General features: G+C 33.3%; 1 protein-coding gene across 3 annotated transcripts in view; it reads left to right on the forward strand.

The window, feature by feature from the left end:
* Positions 1 to 12,544, forward strand: part of ATF2 (activating transcription factor 2) — a 90,535-nt gene that overhangs the window by 32,599 nt on the left and 45,392 nt on the right. For all 3 annotated transcript variants that reach the window (XR_007718278.1, XM_050751772.1, XM_050751773.1), the window contains exons 4-5: positions 3,584 to 3,653; positions 12,316 to 12,412. Coding sequence is in view for 2 of the 3 variants with exons in the window: in XM_050751772.1 (XP_050607729.1) it covers positions 3,584 to 3,653; positions 12,316 to 12,412 (167 nt within the window). In the remaining variant the exon portion in view is untranslated. The remainder of the gene's footprint in view (positions 1 to 3,583; positions 3,654 to 12,315; positions 12,413 to 12,544) is intronic.

A 12,544-nucleotide genomic window follows, 5' to 3' on the forward strand; every position in this document is an offset into this window, starting at 1 on the left:
TCAATCTTTTCTTTTGTGGACCTTTTGTGTCCTGTTTAACCTTTGCCTACTCCAAAGATTCTTTCCTATTTTTCTTCTAGAAACTTATGCTTTGCCTTTCACTTTTAGGCCTATGATCTGCTGTGACTTAATTTTTAGTATAATGTGAGATAGAATTCATGGGGCATTTTTTAGTTTTGAATCCTTAATTGACATAACATTAAGGCTCTGAAAAGTCCTGTAAAATGAAGCCTACACATTCAACATTTCCCAAATTTATTTGGCTAAATATCTTTTTTCTATAATAGCTACCATGCTTTGGGAAACATTGATCTAAAGCACTGATAAACTGCTGTTGTCAGGGGAATATTACATAATTATTATTGGTTGAGTCAAGTACTCTTGCTATATAAAATTTCTAGAACCAATTATTGAAAAGACCATCTTTTTCCCACTTAACTGCAGTTGAGCATTTGTACAAATCATGTAACCTTATGTGTGGTTCCATTTCTGTACTCCTTTCTTTTCCATTTCTTTATATGTTTATCATTGGACTGATATCACAGTATCTTAATTACTGTAATTTTATAATGGGTCATGATATCTGATAATAAAAGTCCTCTAGCTTAGTTACGATTCTTCATGACTGCCTTGTTTATTCATTGTCTTTTGCATTTTGTTAAATTTTTTAATTTCCACACATACATAAAAGCTACCGGGAATTTTTGTTTGTTTGTTTTTAAGATAGAGTCTCACTCTTGCCCAAGCTGGAGTGCAGTGGTGCACTCTCAGCTCACTGCAACTTCCACCTCCCCAAGTTCAAGTGATTCTCATGCCTCAGCCTATCCCAAGTAGCTGGGACTACAGGTGCGTGCCACCACACCCAGCTAATTTTTGAATTTTTAGTAGAGACAGGGTTTTGCCATGTTGGCTAGGCTTGCCTCAAACTTCTGACCTTAAGTAATCCACCTGCCTCAGCCTGTCAGAGTGCTGGGATTACAGGCATGAGCCACTGCGCCTGGCTGACGAACAAAACTGATACAATAATTTTGGTTTATATCTATTTAAAGATACTGAATTCATTATTTAAAACCACCCAGAAGAGAACGCTCCAGGCTCAGATAGCTTCACTGGTGAATTATTCCAACATTTAAGGAAGAATTAGTACCTATCTTACGCAGATTTTTCTAGAGAGTAGAAAAGAATTAACATGACCCAACTCTTCTTATAAAGCCACTGCAACCTAGATACCTGGCAAGGTTATTTTTCACGCCATAGATGTAAACATCTTAAAATACTAGCAAAAGGGAGGATTTATTTAAGAAATTCTGGTTGGTTTGTCAATTAAACATTCAGTGTGATATACCACATTAAAACAATAAGAGGAAAAAAATAGTATCTGAATAGATGCAGAAAAAGCATTTGATAAAACTCAATGTCTACTCATCATTAAAACTCTCAGGAAACTAGAAATTGGAGGAAGCTTTCTTAATCTGATAAGAAGTATCTGAAAAAATCTGCAGCAACTGCTTTCTCCCTGAGATTTAAGTGTATTTTTAAGACTAGCATCTGCACAGTGCAGTAAAGCTAAGCACAATAAAATGAGGTATGCCTGTACCAGGAATTCTCATAATGTGAGAGGGGTCTGTGAAGTTAAAAACATTTTTATAATAATACTAAAATATTTACCTTTTTAAAATTCTCATTATCTCACAAGGATTTGATGCCATTTTCTAGAGGATACATGGTGATATCACAACAGGTGGAATACCAGAAGCACATATGAGAATTCAGCTGTATTACTGTGTTGAGCCAGATGTTAAAGATTTGCAAAAAATGGGAAATAATGCCTTTCTCACTGAATTTTTTGTTTTGAAAATATATTGTTTTTAAAAATGTGTTAACATACAATGAGTTGTTATTTTTAAATAGATTCATAAATTAATATTTTTAGAATTTCTCGGTTGTAATTTCTGATGTGGTCAGTGTTGATAGTACATAAACAAAAATGTTCTTTGGGAACCTAAATTTTTAAGAGTGTAGAGTATCCTGTTTGAGAACTTCAGGGCCATACTGTGCCCACTTATTATTTAGTAAGTTTTACTGGTGGTCAATTACAACCAATCTTGTTAGAATACTTTGCTCTTACTTAAAAATTTATATACCAGTATTCCTTAGTTTGTAAACATTTAAGAAGCATTAGAAGGATAATATGTTTTTTAGATATATCACAGATAACATGAGGAGATGTTCCAAATTTAGTTGTGAAATAGCTTATAATGCTCACAGATTGTGTAGGTCAAAAATTTTACAGGATACAAGAAAATGGCTTGTCTCTGCTTTTTGTCTCTGCCTGGTACTGGCACCAGCAGCAGGCATTTGCTACTAGTAAACTGTGATTCTCAGTATCTGCCTCAGTCTCAACTTTTCAGGGCAGCAGTTTGCCCTTTGACCTCATTTCTCTGATGGATATAAGAAGAGTTGATGATTTTCTGTTGGTTTAGCTTATTTCTCGTTATGAGGGTAGGAATGATGACTTTCAAGTTCTTTATGTGTTAGACTAGAAGCCAGAAGTCTAGACAGTGTTTCCCCAAGTGTCATCCTTGCACCCAGCAGTGTGGTATCACGTTGTCCATAGGCTATTTGACAATTATAGCAATAAACATTTTGGATAAAGCAATAAAAATTTTGTTCACACATTTCACAAATTTTGTGTATGAGATTAATAATGGTGACTTCCTGGAAACCATTTCTATTCTCAGTGATCATTGCGTACATGCTTTAAACATGAAGCAGCGACTACTGTGAACCAGTATGGGTTTCCTAAAAATGAGGTATATCAAATCCTTGACAAAATTTTTGATATATTACAAGGAAACAGCATAAAATATTGACAAGACTTTTGAACTTGGACTCAGTATACCACTAATAAAAGGTTGGAAATCTAGGATTTAGAAAGAGATCAGAGTTAGAGATACAGATTTTGTTATATTAATTACTACCTTATCTCCTTTACTGGAAGGAGAGATTCCCTGAGGCTGGGATCTATTTCTCTTCTATTTTTGAATTTCTCTGAGTCTTCTATAGTGCTTCCAATATAGGAAAAGGTGTAAATTTAAGAAGGGATTTAAGAGTTTGGTTTTAGACATATTGATGTTTTGGTGGCATATTTAGGTAGAAATGTTTAGCCAATAGATAAAAATATTCCACTAGAATTTAGGACTGGATATAGAAATTTTGCCACATTATTTTCATAACAGTACAGTATGATCCTTGGAAGAATGCATAGTATTTGCTCATTTAATTTTGTTGAATAAATGAAATTTGTTCGTTTCACCGTAAGTACTTTTACATTGCTGAGCAGAAAAGAGTTAGCCTGACAGAGCAGTGTTCCTACCCTTTTTCCTATAGTGCAGAATCTACATGTTACATATATTTTATCTACTCTCATAATAAGCAAGCGAAATAGAATTAAAATGTCAGAAAAGTGTTTTGTTTTGCATTAAAATAGAAAATAAGCTTAATGAAAAATCTTGAGATTTATATTTTAAATTATTCTTTATTTTAAAATATGTACTCTAAAGTGTTTTCTGATTGATTATAGGCAATACAAGGACCTGTGGAATATGAGTGATGACAAACCCTTTCTATGCACTGCGCCTGGATGTGGCCAGGTAATACATAAATTACTTTAAATTATTTTGTATATTTCCACTTACTAAAACATCGATGATATGATATGTTATCACTAAAAGCATTTCTTACAGTATTCTGTAAAATTTTGGAGTTAGGATGAAAAAAACCCAGAAAACTTTTGGGAAGAAATTCTTCTTTTTCTTCAATAGTGCAACTGAGTTTTAGAAAGTATAATCTAATATGGAGTGGGGGGGAAGCATTGTATCTTGTAATGGAAAGGTGGAAACCCTACCCAAAAGTCCAAGATATAAAAGTATAATTTGACCATTATTGGTTGAAAATTATTGATAAACTGCCTAATTAGAAATCGGATCTATATTATATGAGAATTATTTTACTTACTAAACTTTTATGAAATTAACTGATATTTACTTCTTAGAGTATCACTAATGTATTAATGTTGTTAAGCCTAACATCTTTAATATTGGGCATATGGCAGCAGTTTCAGAAAGTAATATTTTTTTAACAACCCACTAAATTATTAATCTATTCCTATTATACTTATCTTAAAATAACTATAGACACTAAGGAAGAATTAAAAAATAAATGTAATGTGTAGCAAAGTTACAAAGTACTTAAATATACAGACCATAAATTGTAAGTAAGCATTGTTTCTTCTCATTTGTTTTCTTAGTTGATATTTTAAATTGAAATATAATGACCTACAATAAACTGTATATACTTAAAAATAACCATTTGATAAATTTTAACACATATATACTCATAAAACCATCAGCACAATCAGGATAGTGAACATATACATCACCCCAAAAGTTTCCTCATGCCTATTTATAAATCCTCTTATCCCACCTAACTTTATCAATTACTGGTCTACCTTCTGGTACTGTAGATTTGTTTGCATTTTCCAGAATTTTATATGAATGGAATCATACAGTACATTTTTTCACTCCACATAATTTAATATTTCTCCATGTTATGTTACCAGTAGTTAATTCCTTTTCATTGAGATATAATATTTCATTATCTCACAACTTATCTGTTCATCTACTGATGGATATTGGGTTTTTTAGTTATTAATAAAGCTGATGTGAATACTTGTGTACAAGTCTTTTTATGGACACATGCTTTCGTTTCTCTTGGAAGAATACATGGGAGTATAATGATGGGATTATCTGATAGATATATGTTTGACTTTTTAGGAAATTGCCAGGCTGCTTTTTTCATGTGTTTGTTGACCATTTCTATCCCTTACATTTTGTGAAGTATCTTTTTAAATCTTTTGCTAATTTTAAAAAATTGGGTTGTCTTTTTATTATTGAGTTGCAGGAGTTCTTTATATATCCTGGATACCAGTCCTGTGTCAGAGGTTGCTTTTTCTGTGGTTTGCATCTTAATTTTCATAATAATATCTTTTGATGAACAGATATTTCTAATTTTAATGAATCCTAATGTGTTAATATTTTTCCTCTTATGGTTGTTGCTTTCTGTGACTTGTCTGATAAATTTTTGCTTGCCTTTAGGTTATGAAGGTATTCTCCTTTGTTTTCCTCTAAAAGCTTTCTGTTTCATTTAGATTTCTCTTTAATCTTGAATTAATTTTTGTGTATGGTGTGAGATAGGGGTTGAAGCTAACTTTTTTTTTTTTTTTTTTTTTTTTTTTTGAGATGGAATTTCGCTCTTGTTGCCCAGGCTGGAGTGCAGTGGCATGATCTCAGCTCACCACAACCTCCGCCTCCTGGGTTCAAGCGATTCTTCTGCCTCAGCCTCCCAAGTAGCTTGGTTTACAGGCATGTGCCACCACGCCTGGCTAATTTTGTATTTTTAGTAGAGATGGAGTTTCTTCATGTTGGTCAGGCTGGTCTCGAACTCCTGATCTTGGGTGATGCCCTTGCCTCGGCCTCCCAAAGTGCTAGGATTACAGGCGTGAGCCACTGTGCCCAGCCAGTTGAAGCTAACTTTTTAAAAACATGAGTTTAGATATCCCAGCATAATTTCCTGAAAAGATTTTTCTTTCCTCATTAAACTGCTTTGACTCCTTTAATGAAAATCAAATGATTGTGTAAGTATGGGTCTTTCTGGGATTTATATTCTGTTCCATTCATCATTCTGTCAACTTTTATGCCAGTACCACACCATTTTGATTACTGTAGCTTTACAGTTAGTGTTCCAGTCAGTTAGGGTAAATTCTCTAATTTAGTCTTCCTTTTTCAAGATTGTTTTGGTTAGTCTCTTAAGTTTTAGTCATTCTGGTGAAGGTGTTGTGGTATCTCATTGTACTTTTGATTTACATGATATTTAATGATGTATAGCCAGGTAAACATAGGAGTTAATCAAGATTAATGCTATTTTAGATAGGTTAACCAGGGAATGTGCCTCTGCTAAGGTGACATTTGAACAAAGACCCAAAGAAAATGCAGGAGCACACAGCTTGGATGTTTCTAGACTAAAGGAGCAGCAAATGTAAAGGCCCTAGGGAAGGAATGTGTATGGTGTGTTTAAGAACAAAAACACAACTACTGTGGCTGGAGCATATAATGATCAACAGAGAGAAGGTTAAGAGATGAGGACAGAGGACATAGAAAAAAAGACATATCCTATGATGAGGTGTTTGGGTTTTATTCACTGAGCAGTGAAAAGCCACTGCTGAGTGGTCACAGGGAGACAAGAGGCTAACAGCAGTCCAGGTGAGAGATGATGGTGGTTTGGATTAGGTGGTAACAGTGGACACAGAGAGAAATAGACTAATTTGACATTTATTTTGGAGATATATTTGATATATTTTTTTTTCTGTAAAGTTAAGAGAGATAAAAACTACAATTCTCTTTGCACCTAGAATTCTGCATATGATTTTAGGTTTCACCGACGAAATTTACTCTTTGTGGTAAATCAGATTTACTTAAATTTTTTTTTTTTTTTTTTTTTTTTTTTCCTCGAGACAGGATCTCACTCTGTTACCTGGGCTGGAGTGCGGTAGCATGATCATAATACACTGAAGCCTCAACCTCTCGGGCTCAGGTGATCCTCCCACCTCAGCCTCCAGAGTAGCCGGGACCACAGGTGCTCGCCACCACACCTGACTAATTTTTTGCTTGTTTTTTTTGGTGTTGTTGTTTTTTTGTTGTTGTTGTTTTTATACAGGGTCTCCTAGTGTTGTCCAGGCTGTTCTCAAACTCCTGGGCTCAAGCCACGTGCCCACCTTGGCCTCCCAGTATGCTGGGATTATAGGTGTGAGCCACTGCACCTGACCCACTTTACTTTTTGGATTTGGTACCAAGTTAAATGGAATGAGAGATGGTATTACTCAAATCATCCGTTTTGCTGGCTTGGAGTGAACAGACAACTTGATTCTGTAATCCCTGAATTACAGCTAATGCAGTGTGTTTGTAGGGCCAGCGTTTGGATGAAGACTAGTTTTGACATATTCTAGGTATCATTCTTAGAGACCCAAAAAAGGCCTTTCCTGATTCTCTTCTGCTTAAAATAGTTAGAATGGTTTTTGTGATTGACTTCTTACTAATACATATGCCATTTTAAATAAAAGCATTACAGTTAAACAGAAGAAAAACTGATTGCTGAACATTAGAATTTGTGTGTGTATGTGTATCATAAGAAATTGTTGTTAAAAGACCTCTCTAACATTAACTATGTGTGTGAAAAACAGTAAGAAGTTAGGTAATTATTTTTTTAGGTTTCCTACTATTAAAGGAGTTAACATTTCATACTTTCTGCCTCCACTTTCCCATCTCCTAATGTCTGATAATTACTATTTTTTCCATTGTCGAGGTTTGTAATTCATTTTGTCTTATCCATAATTCCCATATTTGCTTAGTTTTACTTCTATATCAAAATAGTATAGATAGAAGGGTGAGAGCTAAGCTTTAGGGCACCTCCAGTGTTTAAAAGTCAGGAAAAGGAGGAGAATGTAGCACAGAAGATTAAGAAGCAGCAACCAGTAAGGAAAATTGAATCCTGAAAGTTAGAAAAAATATTTCAAAGTAAGAGAAACAATGTAGTCATATCTTAAGTAGGATAAGATGAGAATTCAGTATTTACTATTGAATTTAGAGACTGTGATAAAAGTAGCTTTCAATGAAGGGGCAGTAACAACAGTGTAATTGGAGTAGGTCAAAGAGAGAATGGGAAGAACCAGAAATGGAGACATTATAGGACAGCTCTTTCTTGGAGGTATAGCTAAAGGGAAAGTGAGAATATGTAGCTTCAATGTAGGATTGAAGATGGTGGATCTTCTTTGTTTTGCATTTTAGGGTGGGAATATCACAGCATATTTGGCAATGCAGAAAATGGGACCATTGCAGGAGTGGGGTCCTTAAGTAGCTAGGAGAGGATGGGATCTATATATTTTTAAAAAAAAATTGGGACCATACTGCACAGTTTTGTATTCTGTTAGTATTTGGATGACATTACACATATCATGAGCATTTTGTCTATTAATTGAAAGCATGGCTTTAAGTCACTGTTGCTAGAGCAGGTCCCATGATTTACTGATTCCACTATTATGAACTTTTAATTTTGGTATTATAAGCAACATTGTATGAATATCCTTCTACATAACCCTTTGTATATGTCTCCACTTAGTTTCTTAAAATACATTTTGGAACTAGTGTTACTGGATTTAAATGTATACACACATTTCTAAGTTTCTTCATATATTTTGCCAAATTGTTTTTTAAAAGCTAAATCAATTTTTTATTCTCACTAATTGAATTCTCGCTAATAGTGATTCTTTTAAACATTAGCCATTTGATCGTGAGTATTATATTGGGGGGGCTGTGTTTGTACCCTAAGATACTTAAAATAATCTCTTTGTTAGTATTACTGATCAAAATATAACCTGCCTACTCATCCATTCATTAAATCTTGCTGAGAACAGAAATGGTGTGGTCTCTCTTTAGATTGAAATAGTATTTCCTAGAAACTACTTAATAAGAATTGGTTTTAGAAGCATCATTTTGATGGTGACTGCCTTTTCACAAGATTGCCTTTTCACACTGTCTTTTTAAGTTTCTTGTTATTTTTTGTCACCAGTAGGCAATGACATTATTCTGAATTTGAGTTTCAGCTTTAACACAATGGTCCTAGTTAAATTTAAGGTTTCAAATAGATTTTTACACATTAAAATCTATTTTGGTGATAATACAGTATCAGAGAGAGACCTCCATAAATGATTACAAAGAGTTTTTAACTGTAGACTCTTGCTATTAAATCTTCTTGTATGCCTAAGTTACTCTTAGGTATTCCACATGCCTGTTCATTTCACTTGTTTTAAAGTGATGCTCCATGGAATTTAGTAAAAGAGACAGTGAGGTAATTTAGTGAAAGATTCATTTGTCTTTGTTAGTCTTCCATATAATTGGTAGTGTCTTTGCTTTTGGTGTCCCTGTCATTGAAAAGTATTTCTTTGGTAGAATGTTTACACATTATAAGCTGTTTTATAAAGGAGATAAAGATTCATTTTATATTTAGTCTAAAGCGTCAATGGAGATGTATGCGTGAGAGTGTGTGTGTGTGCATGAGAGAGACAGTGAATATGTCAGTGTAACTTCCTGCTGTTGTTGAATAGTCCTTAAACTAGTGAAAAAAGTAGTGAAACAAGCTATTGGCCCAATGGCTTGAAAACTTATTTGTGTCTATCTAATATATTTAAAAGGAATAATAATATATCATGGATATGAGTGTATGTATTAACTATAGAATGTCTGATTTTTTAGGAAGTTAATTCTGGTGAGAGTGGTCAAGCCTTAGTAACACAGATTTCCCAGATATCAAAACTTAAATTATTGTAGAAGCAACTGATTTACCTTCTTCCCATCTGACAGGTTACCCTTTCTTTTTAACCTTTTAAGAGAGATTGCTATCTGCTAGGGACCTATCAAAGAAAAAAAAATTTTTTTTCACTTTTTACATTGTTTATTGAGCTGTATACTCAAGGTCTTAGTCTTGTTTAACAAAATACTTGTGTTTTTGTGTATATCTACAGCGTTTTGCATGGGGGTTGTGCTTTGAAATGCCTGGAGGAATACAATTTATGAATTCAGTATGTTGGTGTTGCTAGTAATATATATATTTTTACAAAGCTTATTTTTAGAATAAACTTTAATTTGACTGGGAAGGCAATTCATATAGATTCTGTAAAAAAAAAATTTATCTTAGCTTGTAGCTACTTTATAAATAAATAAATAATGCATTTCTTTCATATTAAACTTCTGGTGAGTGCCTTTTCACAAGATTGCTTTTTCACACTGTCTTTTTAAGTTTCTTGTTAAAAATAATAAATTTTCTCAGATAACCAAGGTCAAATTCATCTGTATCAAGTGCCAGTGTATTTTGTCCTTTGCAGTGTTTTTGTATTTTGACAAATACCTTTGCGGTGTTGCTGTCACTGTATATAATTAATACTGTTATAGGATCAGTAATCCCTTTGTAAATTGCAGTTAGACAAATTTGATCTGTGGATCTTATATGAGAGTTTATACATACATATTGGTTGCATTCTCCCTTTTAATATTCATATGATCCTAAATATTTGTTAGGTTCCTTCTGGCCACTTCCTTTCACTTAGGATTGAACTTAGAATTTCATATGTTTTGTACGAACACAGTGTTATTTATTCTACATGTAGTTCTTTGATTTGAATATTTGTGGTCAAACTAATCCAAGCAAAGAAAATTGGTAGAATAAAATTCCTTGGCAACAACATTCCAACTTCTTATCTATTAATTTGTTGACTTTGCAGTTTTAAAATCTGGGACCTGCACCAAAATGCATTCATTCACAAATGTTTAATGATTGCCTTTAGTGGAAAAGCCACATTATGAGGTTCTTTGGAGCATAAAGTAAATCTTACTTTCAGATGCTTTTAATGTAGGATGTAAGACACATACATATAAAACAGCAATACAAAGAAAAAGTGTAAAATATTAATGTCAATACACTCTGCAGATATGTTCATTCTCTGAGAACTGTGTTATTCAGCAGTCTGTCAAAAGTACCACTGTTTCTTATTTCCCCAAAATTGGGAGAGATTCTTATAATGATAAAGTAATAGGAAGATAGTACCTGGGTGGGGAAAAGTTCGATTGTGGTCCTAGTGCCTATGGTTGGTGCCCAGTAAATGTCTGAAGAGTGAATGAGTAAGTCAAGTAATGGAAGTGTTGCATCTGAACACTCTCCTTCAGTGGTAATACAGGCAGGTTCTGAAAAGAGGTTATAAAATAGTAGTTTTCTGTTGGTGTGTGAAGTAATCCAAAGACTAAGTGATAAAATGTAGCCAGATTAAACTGAAGTTGAATTCACCTTAATGAACAGTGGTTTACGGTCTTTTTTAACCCCCTCAGACTGATCTTTAATATTCGCCTGTTTTATTGTAATGAATTCATTCTTTCAATTAGCATTTATTGAGCACTTACTGTATGTTAAGTTTGGGGGACCACAGTAGGAGCTCAGCCTACTTAAAAGGACAGACATATGAAAATATGATAGGTGCTATAACCAAGGCATTGTGCAACACATAACTGGGGCACATATGAGATGGTTTTTATCTCTACAGGCAGAGGGATAGTAGGCTGGGCCAAAGATGTTAAAATGTTAAAAATGTTTCATTCTTTTACATTGTGTTTAAGGTAACCCTAAAGCTACTATTATTAGTTGCATGAAAGGATGTAGTGAATTGGGTAGAGGAAGGAGACCACAAGAAATGGAATTCATTTTGATGGTTTGGGCAAACCAAGTTCAAGTATATATATTTTAACATCCTCACTTGTAAGGTTATAAAGAATGAATTGAGATCTGTTAACTTAGCGTTTTAAAATTACTGCTTTGAAATAACAAAAAGCTCCCTATTTTCAGTTATAAATATTGCTTAATGAGCATCTTCAAAAAGGTTGATGTTCAGACATCAGAGATAAACAGTGTATTTATTGTGTTATAATCATAAATGTTACCTTTGGCATGCAAAACTTATCCAAGTTAGAGGTAGGAAAATATATGATGGATAACTTTAAAAATAAAATGTTTTAAAAATTATTTTGCTCCATTTTTATGTAAGAACTCTCATGAAAAAATTATTTTGGGTACTTTAAAAATTCTTATTTTAAAATGAGCTGCTTTGCTATTGTACTGGTTGCTATTTCTTTGCTGGATTAAAACAAAGGCATTCTTTTTTATGTGGTAACATGAAAATCAGATTTATTTCTTAATTTTGTCCAGGCGTAATACTTTTATAAGAAAATTCTCTTTTAAAAAGTGGTAAGTAACCTTAAGTCTAGGTAAATATTAATACTACAGTACTTGCTTGAAAAGTCATTGTACCATGGAGTATAGTTTCTACTATCATAGGACAGATTAATGGTGGTCTATTTTTAGTATCCAAATGAAATTTATGTAAAGTTTCTTTGCCTCCGATTTTAGTTTTAAATGCTCTCAAATGAGTTATGTGACCTAGCAGTGTGTCAGTATTGCTTATTCTTGAGTAATGGGTTTCTCTGTGATTGTTTGCAATCTAGTATGCTTATCTACTAACAACGGATTCTTTTGTAGTTTAAAAACTGCTATTTCACTGTTAATGGTGGTTTTACATGTTGTGGAAATGAATTTCCTAATCATTTTACTTATTTGATCAAATTGAAAATCTTAACTATATTTTAAAACTTTTTGCCACAGCGTTTTACCAACGAGGATCATTTGGCTGTCCATAAACATAAACATGAGATGACACTGAAATTTGGTCCAGCACGTAATGACAGTGTCATTGTGGCTGGTTAGTATATGCTTTTATTAATAGCTTATATACATATTTCACCTGGAATGTGCACAATTTTTGTGTATTCTCTGTAAATAATATAGTCTGGTGATATTCCAATGACTTCATTATAGTAAATGTTGGCAACAT

The sequence above is a fragment of the Macaca thibetana genome, chromosome 12 (assembly GCF_024542745.1).
Source record: "Macaca thibetana thibetana isolate TM-01 chromosome 12, ASM2454274v1, whole genome shotgun sequence".
NCBI classification, from domain to species: domain Eukaryota; kingdom Metazoa; phylum Chordata; class Mammalia; order Primates; family Cercopithecidae; genus Macaca; species Macaca thibetana.